This window comes from Merops nubicus, unplaced genomic scaffold (genome assembly GCF_000691845.1).
Source record: "Merops nubicus isolate BGI_N331 unplaced genomic scaffold, ASM69184v1 scaffold6906, whole genome shotgun sequence".
In the NCBI taxonomy this organism is placed as follows: Eukaryota; Metazoa; Chordata; class Aves; order Coraciiformes; family Meropidae; genus Merops; species Merops nubicus.
The window spans coordinates 2,821-20,568 of NW_008612832.1; the positions used below are offsets into that span (position 1 = coordinate 2,821).

The window sequence follows — 17,748 nt, forward strand, 5'->3', positions numbered from 1 at the left end:
TTAGCCCTCAGGCCCATTGGTTTATTTAGAAGAGCTTTCCCACCATGCAGGTTTAAAAAACAAACTACAAGAAAAACACAGGTTAAGTAAACACTGTATACTTTATGGCCAAAAAACACAGCAACACACCTAAGCAATAAAAAACCCTCCAGTATTAAACATCATATCAAAGTAGAGAGAGAGATTGTGTAACAGCATTCATAATCAACAAGGCAGAACTGCAGTTCAGCAATCTACTGAAAAAACCATGCCACCTTACTGACACCTCAGCCACTAAAACCTTTTATGACTCGTTAAAGCATGGAATAAAATAGAAGTGCAATCATGAGCAAGAGATGTGTTGTTAATGAATGTCAGTAACATTTAATCCTACCATTTTAAACTAAACCAGCCAGTCTTCTGAACATCACAAACATCTGATTCCCTAGCACACAGCACACACGCATGTGCCCACCACACACGTGCCCCTTCTTTCCTAATAATTCTCACTCTGTTTTCTACTTGAGCAGAGTAATACACAGCCTGGCCCAGCACTGCCACTCCCAGCCTCTGTGCCAGTCTGCACACTCTCCCAAGACACAGGGAGCTTCACCCTCACATACCTTCTTTACTGCAGCTGGGAGACTGGCTCAGGTACTCCCCGTTCCCACCTTCTACATCCTGGGTCACTTCTGCAAGGACAACAGACAGTATTCAGACAACCCTGGAGCTCACAAGATTCCCCCACTCTGGCCCAGATGGATCAAAAGTAATCTGGGCTGGACTGAGAGCTGGGCCATTTGTTCAGCATCAATTATAGCCCCAGCCAACATCTCTCAACACTTCCCCCCACACCTCCACCTCACTGTACTGTCCTCATGACCCCTTCCAGACCCTGCAAAGGTATTCAGAAGGCATTCAGAATCCATGGTGCCACCCATAACTTCACATCAAAAAGCATTAGGCAAAAGTCACAACGAACAAAGTCCACTCCACAGCACAGGCACTTACCTCCTTCATTTACACAGTGGTCATCTGCATACTTGGGGAGCAAGCTGCACTTCTGCTTAAAGGTGTTTGAGGAGAAACAAGACAACAACTATAGTCCACTGCTTTGCTCAGTTTTAAGGTAGTGGCTATGGTACATGGGTGAGTTCCTAGCTATGGCTCAACATGTTGTCCACATCAGCAGCTAACACCAGAAAGCCAACACCTTTCTCCCAGGACAGCTCCCCACCAGAGAACATGCACTCACTTCCCTCAGTTATACCACTGTCAGCTTCACACTTGGATGTCAGGGTGCTGTCCTACATGGCAGACAGTTCTGAAAAATAGATCATAGGAGAGCTGCAATCCTCTGGAGTGTCTCTCTCTGCTTAACTTCAAACGGAATCAGTCATTGCTTGAAGATGACTCACCAGCTACAATTGGTAAGACACATAAAATCACTCTGGTTCACTTAGGGAGGGGGCCCCAATGGTCTCTAACCCAACACCCTCCCTCCATGAAAAGTCAACACTGAGTTCCAGACAGGTTACTCATTGCTCAGGACTTTCTCCAGCCAGCTCTTAAAAACCTCCAAGGGTAGATACTGCCCAAAGACTCCTTGCAGCCTGCCTTAGTGATTAGCTAATGTTTAGAAGCAGAAATCTTCTTCCTCAGATCCACACAGAATCTTTGCTTCCACTTAGGACCATAACCTTGATATCCTGCTAATGCACCTCAGTGAGATTCCTGGCTAAGCCCTCTTACCGATAGCCTCCTAGGTACTGGCAGCTGCTGTTAGGTACCCTGAAGGCCTGCTCTTCTCTGGGGTGGAACAAGCCCAGCTTCTTCAGCCTCTCCTCAGAGGAAGCGTACTCCAGCCCCTGGCCACATTGGTGGCACTCTGCTGAAGTTTATCAGCATTTTTCCAGTGCTGGGTGGGACATAAACCAGCTATAATATACTACACATCATCTAACAAGTGCCAAGTAATAGAAAATAACCACTTCCTTCAATCCACTGGTTTAAGCACTCCTTCAAACAGCCTAGGAGGCCATTTGCCACCTTTGCTGCTGGGGAGCAGTGCTGACTCCCAGCATACTGCCCAAAAGGGCTCCCACGTACCTCTCAGCAGAGCTGCTCCCCTGCCAGTCAGTCCCCAGCCTGCACAAGTGCAGGGTCTTGGTCCACTCAGATGCAGAACTCTGCAGAATTTCATGATGCCCACAGAGGCCTCCACCCCTCCATCACTCTGAACAACAATCCTACTCTTGTACTGATCTCCACGTTTCTCTATCACTTATAAACTCAATGACACTTTTCTCTGCCTTATCCAGATCGTCATAAAAATAGACCTCTGCAATATTCCACTTGCCATTGGGATCCATGAGGAATACAGCCCATTAACCTCTACTTGCAGGCTTGACAGTCTAGCAACTTTTTTTACACAGGTAGATAGACATTCATCCAGACTAGGACATCCCAACTTAGGACAACAACACTGAAGGACATTGCCTAAAAGGCCTCACTAAAATCAATGTATATGACACCCATTTGTCTCTCCTCACCCACAGATCACCAGAAACATGTTCCAAGCAGACTTGCCCCACAATTCTCCCAGGGATGAAAGTGAGCCTGACTGACCTGTAGTTCCACAGAAGAACCTGTTAGCCTTTTTGGAAAAAGCTGCAATGTTTTTTTCTTCCCATTGTTACCAGCTTTCCCAAACACATCTTTTGACAGCAGTAATGAATATCCTCACAATCATATCTGCCAGGAATTGTAGCAAGCCTTATATCAGATCCCATGGACTGGTTTGGGCCAAGGTTTCTCCAGAAATCCCCAATCTGATCCCCTTCCACCACTAGTAGATCTCCTTTGCCAGATTCTCTCCAGTAGCCCCATCTCTCTTGCACTGGGAAGCTCAGACCAGGACTCTAGCAGTGGCCTCACCAGTGTGGAGTAGAGAAGGATCATCTCCCTCCTACTGCTGCAAACATTCCTCACAATGCAGCCCAGGATACTGGTAGCCTCCTTTGCTGCAAGGACACTGCTGCCTCATGGTCATTGTCTTGTCCTCCAGGACCTTGTAGGTCCTTTATTGTAAAGCTGCTTGTCTGGCTGATGGGGCCCCAGCATATACTGGGGCATGGCATTATGCCTCCCTAGGTGCAGGATTTTGCATTTCCTTTTCTTGAACCTTGGACCCAGTATTGACCCTTGGGGTGCATGACTAGACCCAGATCTTCAACTGGAATTCATACCAGTGATCATAATCATCTGGTCTCAGACTTTTGGGCAGTTTTCACTCTGCCTCACTATCTGCTCACCTAGCCTATGCTTCACCAACATTAGGTATCACCAAATCAAACCCAAACGACCCATATTTTCCTCATTTGTTCTTCTAAAGATAACCTAGAAGCTGTTCTTGCTGTCCTGGTCATCCCATAGTGGTTTGCAAATCTCCCTGAGCCTTGGCCTTCCTGACACCGTCCTTACCTGCCTGGGTAGCATTTCTAAGGTCCACCACTGCAGCCCACTGCTGCCTCCACATCTAGCACAAGCAATTTTTGCACTGGAGCCCTGTCAGGAGCTCCCTGCTTAGCCAAGCTGATCTTCTGACCTTCAGAGGGTCTGGGCTCATGATTTGCAAACAGTCCTCCTTAAAGGCCTGATGGCTCTCTTGAGCTCCTTTGTTCTTTGGGGGCATCTCCCATGAGATCCTGCCCACCATCTTCCTGACTAAGTGGAAATTTGTTCTCCAAAAGCACATGCCCTGTAGCCTGATGCTCACCTTCCCCATTCCTCTCAGGATCTGTATCTGTTTCTGGGTCACTACAGCCAAGGCAGCCATTTGTGACAACATCCCCATCCAGTCCTCCTCTGTTAGCAGCAGACACAGCTGCACATCAGCCTTTGCTGATGCATCCAGTGGCCTGTGTTAAGAAGTTGTCCCTGACGCTGCCCAGAAATCTTCCTGACTGCTTGAATTGCTCTGTTGCCTTTCCAGTAGATGTCAGGGAATTTAGGTAGACACACAGAAAGTACTGTCTCCCACCAGAGACAATGAAGCCTGACTCCATTTCATAGAGCAGTAATCTCTTTACATCAGGCTTCCTCTTGGTCACATCAGCTCTTGCTCCTCATTTAAGTGCTTCATGTGCACATGCTGGGGGCCTGGAGGCTCTCTTTCAGCAATCTTCTGACAGGCAGCATTAACCAGAAGACCACAAGCCAGCACTTCAGCAGGGTCTGCTACTTGACCAGTATTCTCATCTCACTCTGACTGGGATTATATTTTTTTTTTTTTTTTTAAACCCCAACGATCTCCAAATGACATGTCCTTCAAGTTCATATGTTCTGTTGGGTTTATTTCCAAGGGTGGTAAACACTCAAGACTCATTCTGCTGATAACTACAGCCTGAAATCTGGTTAACTCTGCTCCTGAACCTCTTGCACAGAGGACAGGTATTCATGGCACAGTCCCACCCCAATAACTCCACCGAGAAGCATTACGCAGAAGTCACTCTGAGACTTCAGCTCCAAGGGTTCCTGGCCAGTTTGCCCACTATACCATTAGCACTGACTGCTCCACAGATCAGGCACTTACCTTCCTGATCGACACCATTGTTAGCCATCTGCTTCTCTTTCAGGGGACTGTCCTCCTTGTTCAATCCTTTGTCTGAAAAAAGATCAGAGAAGAGCTACAGTCCCTCAGGAGCACACTCCATTGCTTCTTCCCCGCACCATCACAGGCTGTTGCTCTGTACTGCCCAGAGTTCAGGAGTACACCTCCTCTGCAATAGTTGGGTACTGCTCTGCTACCAGCAGAAACTCAAAATTGTTCTATACGTGTATTTCAGAGAACATCATGGCCTTGCCTACTGTTTCCCAAACATATAGCAGTGAGTGTGCATGCTACCCAGGTGCTGCAAGGTGTACTGTGTAAAGGTGCACTGTCTCCCCTTCCTGATGTTCCCACTCTATACTAAAACAAAACACTTGTTTTTGTTCCTCCAGTGTCCAAATAGACAGTCTTTATCTGTGGACCTGATTCTCTTACCTGAACCATACATTTTCCTCCTTACTCCCATAAGACAGGCACAAAGTAAATCTCTTCCTCCTATATCTGTATCTGTGCATGTGGAAGAGTTACACAAGTGATAAGACAATCCCACAATGCACCACACTTTTGCCATTAGCTACACAACTCCTCTTTCTTCAAATGAGGAAAGCTGTTCTGTGCCCATTATAAATTATGCAGGAAGAGTAAGCAGCAAAACCCAGAAGCTTCTGGGCTTCTACTTCCTTATTGTCATCACTGGTAGTTCTTCCCTTACCCAGGAAAACCTGCTGCCTTCTCCAACCCTCTTATTATCAGCTACTCATGGAAAATGGTGGAAGTGGTGGTAAGTGAACAAATCAGTTCAACAGCCTGAGGAAAAACAAAACAACTTTTTTCTGACTTGAACTATAATATTTGTATTTCACTATCCCTCTGGAGTAAGCTTCCAGAAAAAAAATTACAGGTCCCAGAAGTCCCTTGGAAAATACACTGTCTGTACCAAGAAAACAAAAGTGGTGCTTTGCTTAGCTGCCTGATGAAAGCAGTCTGACTTTTTTAGAGCATAAAGAAAGTAAAGATACTGCATCCAGAAATGGTGCTTCTGTAATGAAAGAGGCTTACTGTGTCTCTCAGATAAGCATTTGGCAAGCTTGTAAGCTTCTCATCTCTAAATCAGTGTGTTGAAGCTCAGATCTCTCTGCCATCAATACAAAGCTTTGAAGCCACAGCACTTCAGTATCTTAGGTCCTGTGGAGTTTCTTTCCATCAGAAAGCAAAGATCACCTACCCCTGGTGACACACTATAAAAATATCCTTGGACTTTTTTTTGTATGCAAATAAAAGGTAACATTAGGAAAAAAGGGTAATTTGCTTATTTACTATAAAAAGGGGTTCCCTCATACATGCTTAGTTGTTCTTTCCACACATGAAGTGATTTTCAAACACAGCATGCAGCACCATTCTCTTCATATCAAGAGGGAAGCTGAAGCCCCAATAAGGTGTTTGCTCAGTACTGTTTAACACAAGGATCCAGATCTTCTTGTCTTCTCATCTAGTATCTACCAATCAATATTTACTGTTCCTAAGGCAACAGGTCTTTCTAAGCCAAGAGGAAAATTATAATCTCTACACTGCAAACATGCTAGTATGTTTTGGACTGCAAAAGATCATGTGCAAAATTAATTCCCACTTCATGTTCCCCTGTTTTAGGGGACCATCTCACTTATTACCTGCTTCAGGCTTTTCATTCTCATGATCAACCGCTTGTGAAGATGTAGCTGCAAGCAAACAATTTTTTTAGAAATGTATGTAATGCACAATAGTCTACAAGATATGGAACTCAGCCTTAAAGTGACAGTTCTATAACACTTTTTGCAGATACTCCTGAGAACTAGTGCATTGTGACACTTTAATAAAGGGCTCACAATTAATTTCAATTTCAGCCTCCCTCCAGCAACCACTTACTGTCGTAGACCATAGTCAACATTATCTATACTTATGGCTATGGATTCACAAAATCTTTCTGAAGTGAGTTTACTTGAGGTGAAAGCTGCACAGATTTGCCATAAAAAAGCCAGAGACTGCCAAGAAGAGAGGCCACATCTTTTTTTACTTTAGCTGTGTGTTGCATGAATACCGTGACTTTAAATCATTTCTGTTTGCAGGCCTTAAAGAATCTTTAATAGAAACATGAACCATTATAATGTAAATATAATGCACTACCAATATGAGGCATTTTGGGGTTTGGTGGGCTTTCTTCCCGTCCTCCTTTTTCACCTTCAAATCATCTGCAGTTTCTAGACCTCAATGATCTCTGGACCACTGACTAGAACCACAGCTTTAACAAATGTGCAAAGATATCAGAAGAAAGAGAAAGGTTTGGTTTGTTTTTTTTTTCTAATCCAAAATCCTGCTAAAAAGCTCCAAAGACTTTGATGTGCTGAGGCAGGGGGGTGTAGGAATGGAGAAAAAAAACAATACAAATGAAACAAGAAAACCTAAACCCCTGCTGTCACAACGCTACCTCCCTACATGTGGCATCTTTTCTAGGGCCATTACCAAGGACCTCCCCTCATGCTTTATAACCACTAAACCTGTAAAAACTATAAGAAACTTCAAAAATTAAAGAACAGTTTAAGAAATTAAAGAGACAGAAAATCTTTGCAAAGGTGACAATTTTCAGTTCAAGAAACATCCTGCCCCAGCCTTATCATAATTCCAGCAGCTTGTGTAAGACACCAGACTGAGCATCTCACACAAAGCCACTTTTAGTTCAACACCAGAATGTTTCAACAGGGCTCTGAGCTCATATCTGATGGTGGGAGCTTTGGTTATTCCCCACTGACACCACATTTGCTCTGGTGACCTCCATAACATTTTTTAAGAGTCTTCCCCTGGTCTCCCTAATCTCCTTGACTGCCTAGGGGCTGATTGTCTGGTTCACAAGGACAGACCACAGTGGTCCTGGGAACAAGATACCTACATGTTAAAGCTGGAGCAGGTTAACCTCATTCACCCTTGTGAAAGCAGCACAGACTAAAGGACGTGTCACCTTCCTTAGCTGCTCAACAGAGTGATTCCCCCACCCCAATACACAGACCAAGAAAACAGAACTGAGCAATTTTGTTGCAAATTAAAAGAAAAAAAAAAACCCAAACCACCAAAAAAAAAAGCCAAGCAAAAAGCAATGCAGGATTAGAATGGACAACAGAAGCATAAACAGATCTGGACAGGAAGACAGGAATGCACAGAAGCCTAAGAATCTGTACTGCCTGCAGAAGGGCATCATATAAAGAAGTCATGGGTGAGAAGCAGATTGGTAACTAATGGAAACAGGTCAGAACTTCCCTCACTATCTCCTTCCTTCATCTTTACTGTTACGAGAATAAAGGCCTGCAAAATGTTCTGAGAGTGAATAAAAAGGTGCTGCTAACAGTTTTTTTCCTGAAACAACTGAAAGAGGCTGAAGAAAGAAAAGGACACAATTACAACTTGACCCACAGAACGTAATCATGCACCAAGAACGAGGACCAGAGCTCTGCACATGAGATTAGAAACAAGGCTGTCTTCACCAGCCTTTGGATAGATTTTCAAGATAAGACCAAGGTAAATGAACAGCAAACTCCAGCCAGTCTGATGTGATAATACTTCCACCAGTCATCATTAAATCTACTGCTACATGCACAGAATCAGCCCGCATGAACTAGAACCATCAGCTTTCCAAGTTAAATTCAATGTGCAGACAAAAGGACTAGTTGCTCTATCTCCAAGGAAGGCCAGCAAGAAGTTTCCAGGGGGGACACTGAGAATGTGTTACATTCATGCCACACCCTAAGCACTTTATATCAATACTAGGTTCAGAAAAATAATCAACCAAATTTCTGAAAGTTTATATGAATGGGACAGGCAGGTAAGAATAAAAGATGGAAGAAACACTAACCTAATTTCAGCACATAAATCAGACCTAACCTAAGGAGTAAGTTCTCCAACAGACACAACTACCCTGTGAGCTTTTCCAGCCCTCATGCTGAGGCCAGCCCCCATTCCTCATTGTCACAAGTAGGACTCAACTCCAAAAAGAAGTGAACCCATGCTAATACATCCACTAAGTCCAGGTGCCTATGACTATCCAATATTGGACCTTAACTGAGCCCTTGAGGCTGTATACACACTGAAAATTAACTCAAAAGCTTAGACTGTGCAAAAAGGAAAGAGCAGATCAGGCTCCTTGTTCCAATCAGCAGCATATGTTTAGAAACATTTATACTCCCAAACCAGGTTTCTTACCTCTGTCCGAGGTAGGCTGTTCTTGGCTGCCCTCAGCACAAAGAAGCTGACTTTCTGCTGTAACAAAATTCATTTATTTTAGAAAGTACATATTAATAACCTGGGAAAAGTAACTACACTCTGTAAAATAACTAAGGCCAGAAAAAAAAAAAAAAAAAAAAACGCGCCTTTCCCTCTCCAGAGAAAAATCATACTGCCACAGGAAAAAAAAAAAATTACAAGCCTATACCAAATTAAAGCAATGGTCTGATTTCCAAACATTTGTGAAACTAGCCCTCTTACCTGAGCCATGCACCAGACTGGCCTGTGCAGCACTTCCCATTACAAGTTTAGTTCTACCTGCAGCAAAACAAATAGAAGACCTGGAGAAATTACTCAAAAATAAAGTTTTATGCCTTTGGAAACTAGTTGACAGCCTCCATCCATTACACACCCACACACCAAATTAAAAAATTCACTGAGGACATGCAACTGAATACTTGACTTTGGGAAAGAAACTGAAATATTTGGTTTGGGCAAAGAATCAGTGTGAGATCAACAAAATGGGCCTTCCTGTAACAGGTCAGAACAAATATAACCAAATCTAAAGCAGAGCTTAGCAATTTATGCTTCCGAGTCTTGTATTTAGATCAGCAAATCACATCTTCTGTTTGAAGACATGTGCTCTTGCAGTAGAAGACTAACAGATACTGGGCTGTGTTAGCAGAATGTCAGAAATGTCATCAGACACCAACAGACAATTCTTTCCCTCTAGTCAATATTTGTGACACCACACATGGAATACTGTGTCTAGTTTCAGGCTCCAAATTTAGAAAAACCACTGGCAATGTGCAAACTTCTACCAAGTTGTTTAAGGAGCAGGACCTTTACAAGGAAGTGCAGAGAGGATTGGGTATGTTCAACCTGAAGAAAAAGGCTAAGGGGATGGCTAATTACAATCTACAACTAACTTAGAAACCAAAGAACTCCTCTCAGAAGTACAGAATGAAAACAAACAAAAAAAAGAAATCAGGAAGCAAAGGCTGCAAATTGCAGAAGGGAAATTCCTAACAGAAAGAAGGAAAATATCCTTCCCTGCAAAGATGATTCAACACATGGTGGAAGAGGCTCAGAAATTTCCCTCCTTAGGATTACTCAGAGTTTGACTGGACAAAGCCCTGAACAACCTGATATAACTTTAAAGTTAGTCCTGCTCTGAGCAGCAAGTAGTATGAAGACTTCAGAGATTCCTTCCTACCTAGTTTATTCACTGATGCCATAACAAAACTAAATGGAGAGCAATCAGGAAAGCATAAGGTCCATATGCAGTATACTTCTATATATGGTCTGACCAGAGCCTCCCTCTAGAGACTCAGTCTTTCCCAGATAGATGTTTTCCCTTCTCTTCCCTGTGCAGCCATCCCCCAGTGGTGACCCTGCTCAAAGCCAATAGAAACGTTCCATGTAAAGCGCCCTTATGATAAGGCAATGGATTCCTGGTTGGGACTCTCTCAAACACAAAGAGAAGAGATAGTGCACATGTCTTGTTCCAGAATACAATCTGACATATTAACCTGAAAAGGTGACAGCAAGAGATACATAACGATCACCTACAATCAGAGTTTTTGAATGAACTGTTAGATTTACAGAAAAGATACTTGAATTCAGTGTAGGGATGGATCAACAAACACACACAGAACTCCAAGATGATGGCAATACAGGCTGACAGGAAACACAGGAGTCCCTTTGTATCAGTTACTGAGTTGTCAGATTAGACTCAGCATAAGGTATTCAACAGGCTCTGGTAAGAGCCTGTCTCAAGAATAAATTTGATCTTTAGGGCAGCTTCATGACGCTCTCAAAAAATGCAACCAAAGCACACTCAGGTAGGAATGGGAGAGGCAACAGATGCCTGTTAAGTAGAAACACAGTAAATTAAACAGTCCAAGGTAAAAACATGCAAACACAAACTACAGTGTTTCCCAGTACACAGAGCCCAGTGTCTAAGCACAGTAACGTTCAGTATATTATTTCCTTCAACTCTATTAACCTTTGCCTAAGTAGGACTTGTTTCTGCTACTGTGTTCACAATACATGCCATGGTCAGAAACTTTCACATGTTCTACAGAACCTCGGATCAGCATAATCAATAAGGAAGCAGCATAATCAATAAGGAAATGGTATACATACCTTTTTTAAATAAGACTCCTGCTATTCCTCCTACAACTACAACTAAGAGAACAAAAGGCACAATAAGAGCAGCTCTGCTTCTTGTATGATAGCCATCTCCTTCAAAAAAATAAAAGAATGATTCATTAGCTAAAAAGCAATTGTGTGGTACACTACTTCAGCAGAAAAGCAAACCTGGGTAGGTTTTGCCTTTTTTTTTTTTTTTTTTTAAAGTAACCCCAAGAAATTAATGCACCAGAGCCAGTTACTAGGAAAACCCCAAGTCAGCTCTAGGGCAGTTATGTGGTAAGTACCTCAGCTCTGTGAAGGCACAGCATCATTTGAAAGGCAATGGCTCTTCCATTTCTGGACCTATGAAGGGGCAAGCCAGATCTCAACCAAATAAAGTTTCAGCAAATGTTGGGTGGGCATAGCAAGGTTTTGGCAGCAGGGGGGCTGCAGGAGTGGCTTTGGTGAGAAATGGCAGAAGCTGCCCCCAAGCTGGACAGAACCAGCTCCAGCCAGCTCCAAAACAGACCACACTGCTGACCAAAGCCAAGCCATCAAGTGATTGTGGTAGCACCTCTGCGATAACCTCTTTAAAATGGGGTAAAAACCCACTGCGCAACAGCAGCTTGGAGAGAGGAGCGAGCATATGCGAGAGAAGCAACGCTGCAGACACCACGGTAGTGAAGGAGGAGAAGGAGGAGCTCCAGGCACCAGAGCAGATTCCTCTGCAGCCCCTGGGGAGGCAGGCTGTCCCCCTGAGACCAGCGTAGGTTAACAGCAGAGCAGATATCCACCTGCACCCCATAGAGGACCCCATGACAGAGCAGGTGGGTGCACCCAAAGGAGGTTGTGACCCTGTGGGAAGCCCACACTGGCGCAGGCTCTGTCAGGACCTGTAGACCAAGGAGCCCAAAGCAGGAGCAGGTTTGTTAGCAGCACTTGTAACCCTGTGGGGAACCCTCTAGAACAGTCTCTTCCTGAAGGACTGAACCCCATGAGGAGGGACCCACACTGGAGCAGTTCATGAAGAACTGAAGCCTGTGCAGAGGACCTACGTTAGAGAAATTCATGGAGGGCTGTCTCCCATAGGAGAGACCCCATGAGAGCGTGAGAAAGGAGGAGCAGCAGAGCTAATGAGTAATGAACCGACTGCAACCCCCACTCCCTGTCCCCCTGCGCTGCACAGGGGGAGGGGTTAGAGAGAAATCAGGAGCGAAGTTGAGCCTGCGAAGAAAGGGAGAGGGAGAAGGTGTTTTATATTTTTGTTTTTCATCATCCTACTCCAATTTTGATTGACAATAAATTCAATTAATGTTCCCCAAGCCAAGTCTATTTCACCCATGGCTATAATTGCTAAGTGATCTCCCTGTCCTTATCTTGACCTATGAAGCTTTTGTTGTATTTCCTCCTTGCTGCCCTGCTTAGGAGCAGGAGTGAGACAGCAGCTTGATGGGCACCTGGAGGCCAGCAAAAGTCAACCCACCACGTGCCTTATTTTAAACAAGTCTCTAACACAATTACATTGAAGGAGGAGGTATTAAACCATGAAAAGCAGTTAAACTGGTTTAACCAGTAAGCCATGAAAATTACTTCTGCAGAGAAGCAGAGAATTATGTCAGGGACTGCTTTACACATCCTACAAACCAGAGTTCCAAATGTGTTCTCACCCTAGGTTAAAAAAAAAAAAACAAACACTATAAAAAAAACCACCACACCATTAAACAATAAAAGCGCAAGCCTCAAGCTGACCTGAAGCTCAGAGCTGTGGCTGACTTGAAGCAATGAGCAACAGCAGGAAAATTCTTTTCTCCTTTTTATATCTGTCTGTGAAGGAAGACAAGTATCCCATTGACTCATGCATGTGCTAGCAAGAAATCATGTTACCTAATGGCTGCGAGATGAAACTATCCAGTCATTTCAGTTGAGTCATTCCAGTTCATGGAAAGCAGTACAAAGAGCATAGAGCATAACAGTCAGTAGCATTAATTATGCAAGGCCGAAAGGTTCAGAACATATCTTCTGAATGAGCAATAATAGGGAGAGGCTTAAAGTCAGAGCTGAAGGTTGTATGCTGCTGAGGTGTCGGCAAAAAGTATCTTGCCAGGAGATCAAACTGTGAACCTCGTACCTTTCACCAACCTTAAACTCTTTTAGCAGTGTTTTATCAACTCTTTAAATCAACTTTCTGAGAAGCCAGTAGAAGCCTTACACTGAGTCTACACTGCTTCCTAGCCTAGCCTCAGGCTTGTAACCTGACCCATTCATTACCTTTATCATCTGGAAGGCATTGAATCAAAGAGATTTCAGATCTCTTTTCTGTTTGAGAGAATTTAATGATACATGCCGCTTTCTTGGAAGCATCAACATTCTCCTTAGGGACTGAAACTTCCTGGGTGTGAACAGAGGTTGGTATGTCACTGAATATCCAAGTGTAACTCAGAGGCTTCTGGAAATCTACTTTACATTTTAGCACAATTTTATCACCACTGATGTTGCAACTTATTTGAGGTTCTGAAGGGGGATCTAAAAGGAGAGAAAACATCGTGTATTACTTTGAATTCTGAATTCCAGCACAGGACAAGCTGGAGCAACAAAAGCAGACACCTTTATCTATATGCTCTCCTGCTATGTAAGACAAAATTTATTTTTAAAAGTGGCTGTGTTTGTGGTTCTTCAATGCCTACTTTGAGAACCTTCATGTCAATAGGTTTAATGTGCACACTGGTCAAATTTATTTCCCAAAGACTACTAGTGAAGCTGGGTATTTCTGCACAGGATGATGCAGCAGATACTCAGCCATGTACAATATACCTGCAGAAGCATCTTTAGTAGGTACATACTGCCTGGGATGACTTGGTCAGATTACTGAGAGTTTGTTCATCTGCCTAAAAATACACAGTGTGCCATGGACATACACTCAAGAAATCCTTCCAAGGTGAGTACTAATGAGCACACAGATTAAATGCCATCTTTGAAAAATTTGTTTCAAGTGCCTAAGCAGCTTAACAATAGAGCCAAAGAGCCCTCCTGTATCTGCTTGCTTCCCTGACAAATAAATAATCCCCTTCCCAACCTTCTTAAAGTGAAGGAAGTGGTGCAAATTCTTTATGCAGTTCTTCCACTACTTACCTAACACAGCAAGTGTGAAGGTGAACTCCTCAACACTTTTCACAGAATCCATGTACTCAAAGACATATGTGCCAGTATCACTGTTACTCAAGTTAAATATAGTCAAGCACCCATTCTCCGTGTTAAGTAATCCTCTGTTCTGGAGAGAGTTAAAATATGTTGGATTGTTCTGTCCTTCCCACTCAGCAACTTTATCCTTGTTTTTCCTCCAAATAATTTCCTCCATTTTTTGGTCTATTTTTACTGGAAAAATATAATTTTCTCCCAAGATGCCAAACACCTCTTCACAGTGGATGCATGCTACAGGGGAAACAAAGGGAAAAAGTTAATTATTTCATAAACTCTTACTTGACTAGTGCTGTATGCACCATCAGATACATTGAAATTTAGGTTTGAATCCCATCTCAATGTTGCAAAGTAAGGCACGTGTCAGTTAAAAATTATCCAAACCCACACAACTATATGACAGGCACCACAAAGGGATCCAATTTCCACATTCTGGTCCCAGGTAGAATCATTGTCCTGATATTCTTCCCTATCCTAAGCTCTTCTATCCTCAGTATTTTCTCCCTCAATTTGATTGAATTTGGCCTCCTGCCCACAGTCTGGTGAAAAATATGAAGTGAGGAATTATCACGAGCAAAATCTATCTCAGCATCTTGTTGCAGAATGCCCAGACTGAAACTCCTGGTGAGCAAATAAACTGCATTTTTTCCAATATGACTATTCAGAGTTACTGAAAAGCACATTTCTGACACGAAATTTCCACTCAGTCCAAAGCACCTGTTCTGAAATCATGGGGATACTAGAGAAGTCCTTTGGAAGCGTCACTCAAGCAAGTTTACTTCACAGCCAATGCATGTGAAATAGCATCCCAGCCTCTGAGATCCAGCAGAAGTGCCAGAAATGGGAGCTGCCCAGAAACCCTAACTGCTATTAGTTTTGAATCAATCATATTGTGCTAAAAATGGCCCAAATATTCAATATAAACAAGTTTTTAAAAAGAAAGGAAGACAGAAGAGATTTTGCCCTCATTTTTATTGAAAACAGCAATATGTGCAAAAAAATATCCCAAAACAAACTACTAAAAACTCAAATTCTGCCATGGGGAGCAGACACTTTAAACCATGAGCATCTCTGTATCCCTGCTTCAGTCTTTAGCAATCATCTCCTACTACCAAATAGCTCTGAATGGCTCTAAGACTGAAAAAAAAAAATAAAAATCAACAATTCACAAGTCTACTGCCATGACAGATATGTATGTAAGCCATAGGCAAAAACATGCCAATATTGAGTTCAAGTTACACTTGCATTAAGGACTCAATTCCACTCCATGGTAGCCAGTAATTTTTTACTACTAAGTTGAAGGAAGGACATGACTAAAATAGAAATCAAGTCTCCTATTAAGTCAAGATTCCCAATATGCACCACAGAACACTTCTCTTTAAATAGTAAGTGCGTGGTGAATGAGAAGTATTTCAGAAGCCTACTCCTCAAGTCAGCTGCTCCCAGGTAACAGTTTTGGTTTTTTTTTTTTTTATTTATTTATTTATTTATTCCTAAATGGCATCAAGTTTAGAACTCACCAATCCCTATATAGTTCTATGCTTCCTTTGCTTCTCATGTCATCATTGTATGAAAAGTTACTGCTGTTCATAACTCAGGGCAGACACTGCAGCTTTATCACAGAACAACAGTTACTTCCCTTCGCTGTATACAAGTCCAGAAAACAAACTGTAGGATGCGGAGCAAGATGGGTTATCTCCTTTCCATAGGAAAGCAGTCCAGAATTCAGCCTGGCCAGTCACCAAGAAGATTAAGTTCTTCATCAGCAAAGAACGATGCTCAGTAGCATAGTGAGTGTCCTGCTCCTCTGCCTGGTGCCACACCACAGAAACAGACTTTGTCTGACACAAGACAGAAGGCAAGCAATGGGAAACACTTCTGTATGCTTGAGTACAGGTCTGCACATACAGTAGACCATCCCCATGCCTTACTTCTCACAGACCACCCACTTTGATTGCAATTTACCCACAGAGCACTCTTCTCATGCCATTACAGTTTCTCCTTGTTGTCTGCGCATACACTGTGGCCTTTTCCAGGCACAGGGAACTGGAGAAGTAAACAAGGTAAAGAGGGCTCAGCTGTCATCCTCACACCTTATCAACACAACCCACACATGGTGTTCTATCCCGTTCAGACAGATGTAGACATCACACTTGCTCCAGCTGCTCCAGTACGAGTATCTCTTTCCATACATCTCAGTTAACAATTTGCAGAAAAGGAAAGAACCCAGGAGCTCCAACATTTATGGTTTGAGACCAAAAGAATGCAGGGTGCTGGGCAAGATCAAACACTGTTTTGATCTGATGAAGCCTGGCAGCCTTGTTAAGAGACTTTTGTTTCAGAAAGACAGTATTTAGGAGTGTTTTCCTCAAGAAGTCATCTCTCACTGCCTAGGGACCTATAGTATTCCTATCATGGAGAAAAACTCTTTGCTCTACTCACTGTGAAATTGTACCTCTCAGCACCTTTATGTCACGGACACAACCCAAGGTGTGGTGACTTAACATCAGAATGCATAAGACATGCCACGGTGCCTGTTGACATGAGAAAGGTGACACAACTCGTCTGTGAGGAAAGTAGACATTCGCTGAGGACAAAGCACATGAGCAAGGACAGCCACCACTCCTCAGCCAACCACTAATAAATTCCTAAGCCTGGGTGTTGACTGTGTGTCTGTAAACTCTCTAAGATCTTGCGTGGTTTCTATTTGTCTTAAGAGCTAGGCTGCAGTTATGAGGGTAAGACTGTTTCTTCAAGAAAAATGAAAGTGGAGGAAAGCAGAGCTGAAAACCTCTTCCTTCCACAGCTTCTGCTCGGTTTGGGGGTGCACTGCCCTTTCCAGCACACTCTTGCTGGCTGCTGAAACAAAGGCCTGGCAGCAAGCCAAGAGTTCCTCTCAAAGAATACTCAGGGCTTCCAGGAGGCAGGCAGGGAAAAGGCTATCCTTTCAGAATAACTATCTCCTCCTGCCTAAAACCAGAGATCAGACACACTCTAGTGGAAACAGGAAGAAGCCTCACACTCAATGCTGTCAATTTCCTTTTTTTCTAAAGAATTATACATCATGCAGAAATGTTGCCTGAGGTTTCCCTGTATTGCATCGTGCAGTTCTGAGCTTCTAAAGAAAGCATGCGTCATCTTTTTTTTTTTTTTCAAAATATCAAAGGAAACCGTCACCCGCTTTTGTACTTCATTTTAAAGAGACAGATTTCCCCTTCCTCAGCAGTTAACTTCTCTGCTGTGAGCACACAGGGAGAAGTAACAGCCAAACACTCATCCATACGCTCTGTTTGCATAAAAATGATATTCTCTGCTTTCTCCCTCTCTCTTTTTTGCATATCGTTCCAAGATACAGTTCAAATGACAAAGTAGCCCTCCATTAAGGCCTCCAGCAGCCTCTACAGAAATTGTCAGGCTACCCTGCTCCTGTGCCTTCTTCAACCCACTCCACATTCCTTCTTACACCACATCTTTGTGTACTATCCTTCCAGATAAACCACATAACAAAAGCTTCCCTCTTAAAGAGAAGCTAGCATTGCGTGAGAAAAGCCTTTTCTGCAAACCTACCACCTCACCTCACC

General features: G+C 43.1%; 1 protein-coding gene across 1 annotated transcript; it reads right to left on the reverse strand.

Moving 5' to 3' along the window:
• Positions 1-602: 602 nt before the first annotated feature.
• Positions 603-14,401, reverse strand: CD58 (CD58 molecule; the record flags this gene model as incomplete). The annotated part of the gene is made up of 6 exons (XM_008941666.1): positions 603-671; positions 4,574-4,645; positions 6,259-6,306; positions 10,985-11,083; positions 13,241-13,495; positions 14,102-14,401. Coding segments are annotated over 6 exons (843 nt in total), but the record flags the coding sequence as incomplete, so codon positions are not given.
• Positions 14,402-17,748: the final 3,347 nt, after the last annotated feature.